This window comes from Penaeus monodon, chromosome 25, assembly GCF_015228065.2.
Source record: "Penaeus monodon isolate SGIC_2016 chromosome 25, NSTDA_Pmon_1, whole genome shotgun sequence".
In the NCBI taxonomy this organism is placed as follows: Eukaryota; Metazoa; Arthropoda; class Malacostraca; order Decapoda; family Penaeidae; genus Penaeus; species Penaeus monodon.
The window spans coordinates 1,889,013-1,889,385 of NC_051410.1; the positions used below are offsets into that span (position 1 = coordinate 1,889,013).

The 373-nt window shown below is 52.5% G+C and overlaps 1 protein-coding gene across 1 annotated transcript in view; it reads right to left on the reverse strand.

Moving 5' to 3' along the window:
* The window catches only part of LOC119589425, a gene marked incomplete at its 3' end in the record, with an annotated part of 4,739 nt that overhangs the window by 2,946 nt on the left and 1,420 nt on the right, over window positions 1–373 (reverse strand). The window contains 1 exon segment of the mRNA XM_037938032.1: window positions 156–315. Coding sequence (XP_037793960.1) covers window positions 156–315 — 160 coding nt within the window.

Genomic DNA, 373 nt, shown 5'->3' on the forward strand with positions numbered 1-373 from the left:
CGAGCCCCCCCCCCCCAAAAAAAAAGGCCCCTCAAAAACAAAAATCAAAAATCAAAACAAAAATTCCAAAAAAAAAATAATAATAATAAATAATAAATAAATGAATTAATAATAATAACAAACCATAATAAACCGAAAAAGCCTTTCCCTCGTACCGATCAAGACGCCATGAGCCTCGGGCTTGACTCTGGTGAGGTAGTTCATGAGCGCCTCGACCCCGTGCATGGCGGCGCCGGTGCGGTCGGTGGCCAGCAGCAGGCGCGCCAGCAGGTCGGGCGGCAGGTCGACGCGGCAGCGGTGCAGGGCGGTCTTGACCTGCGGAGGAGCAGCTCGGGTTTGCATGCGGGTTTATTGAGGGGGGGGGGGGGGGTGT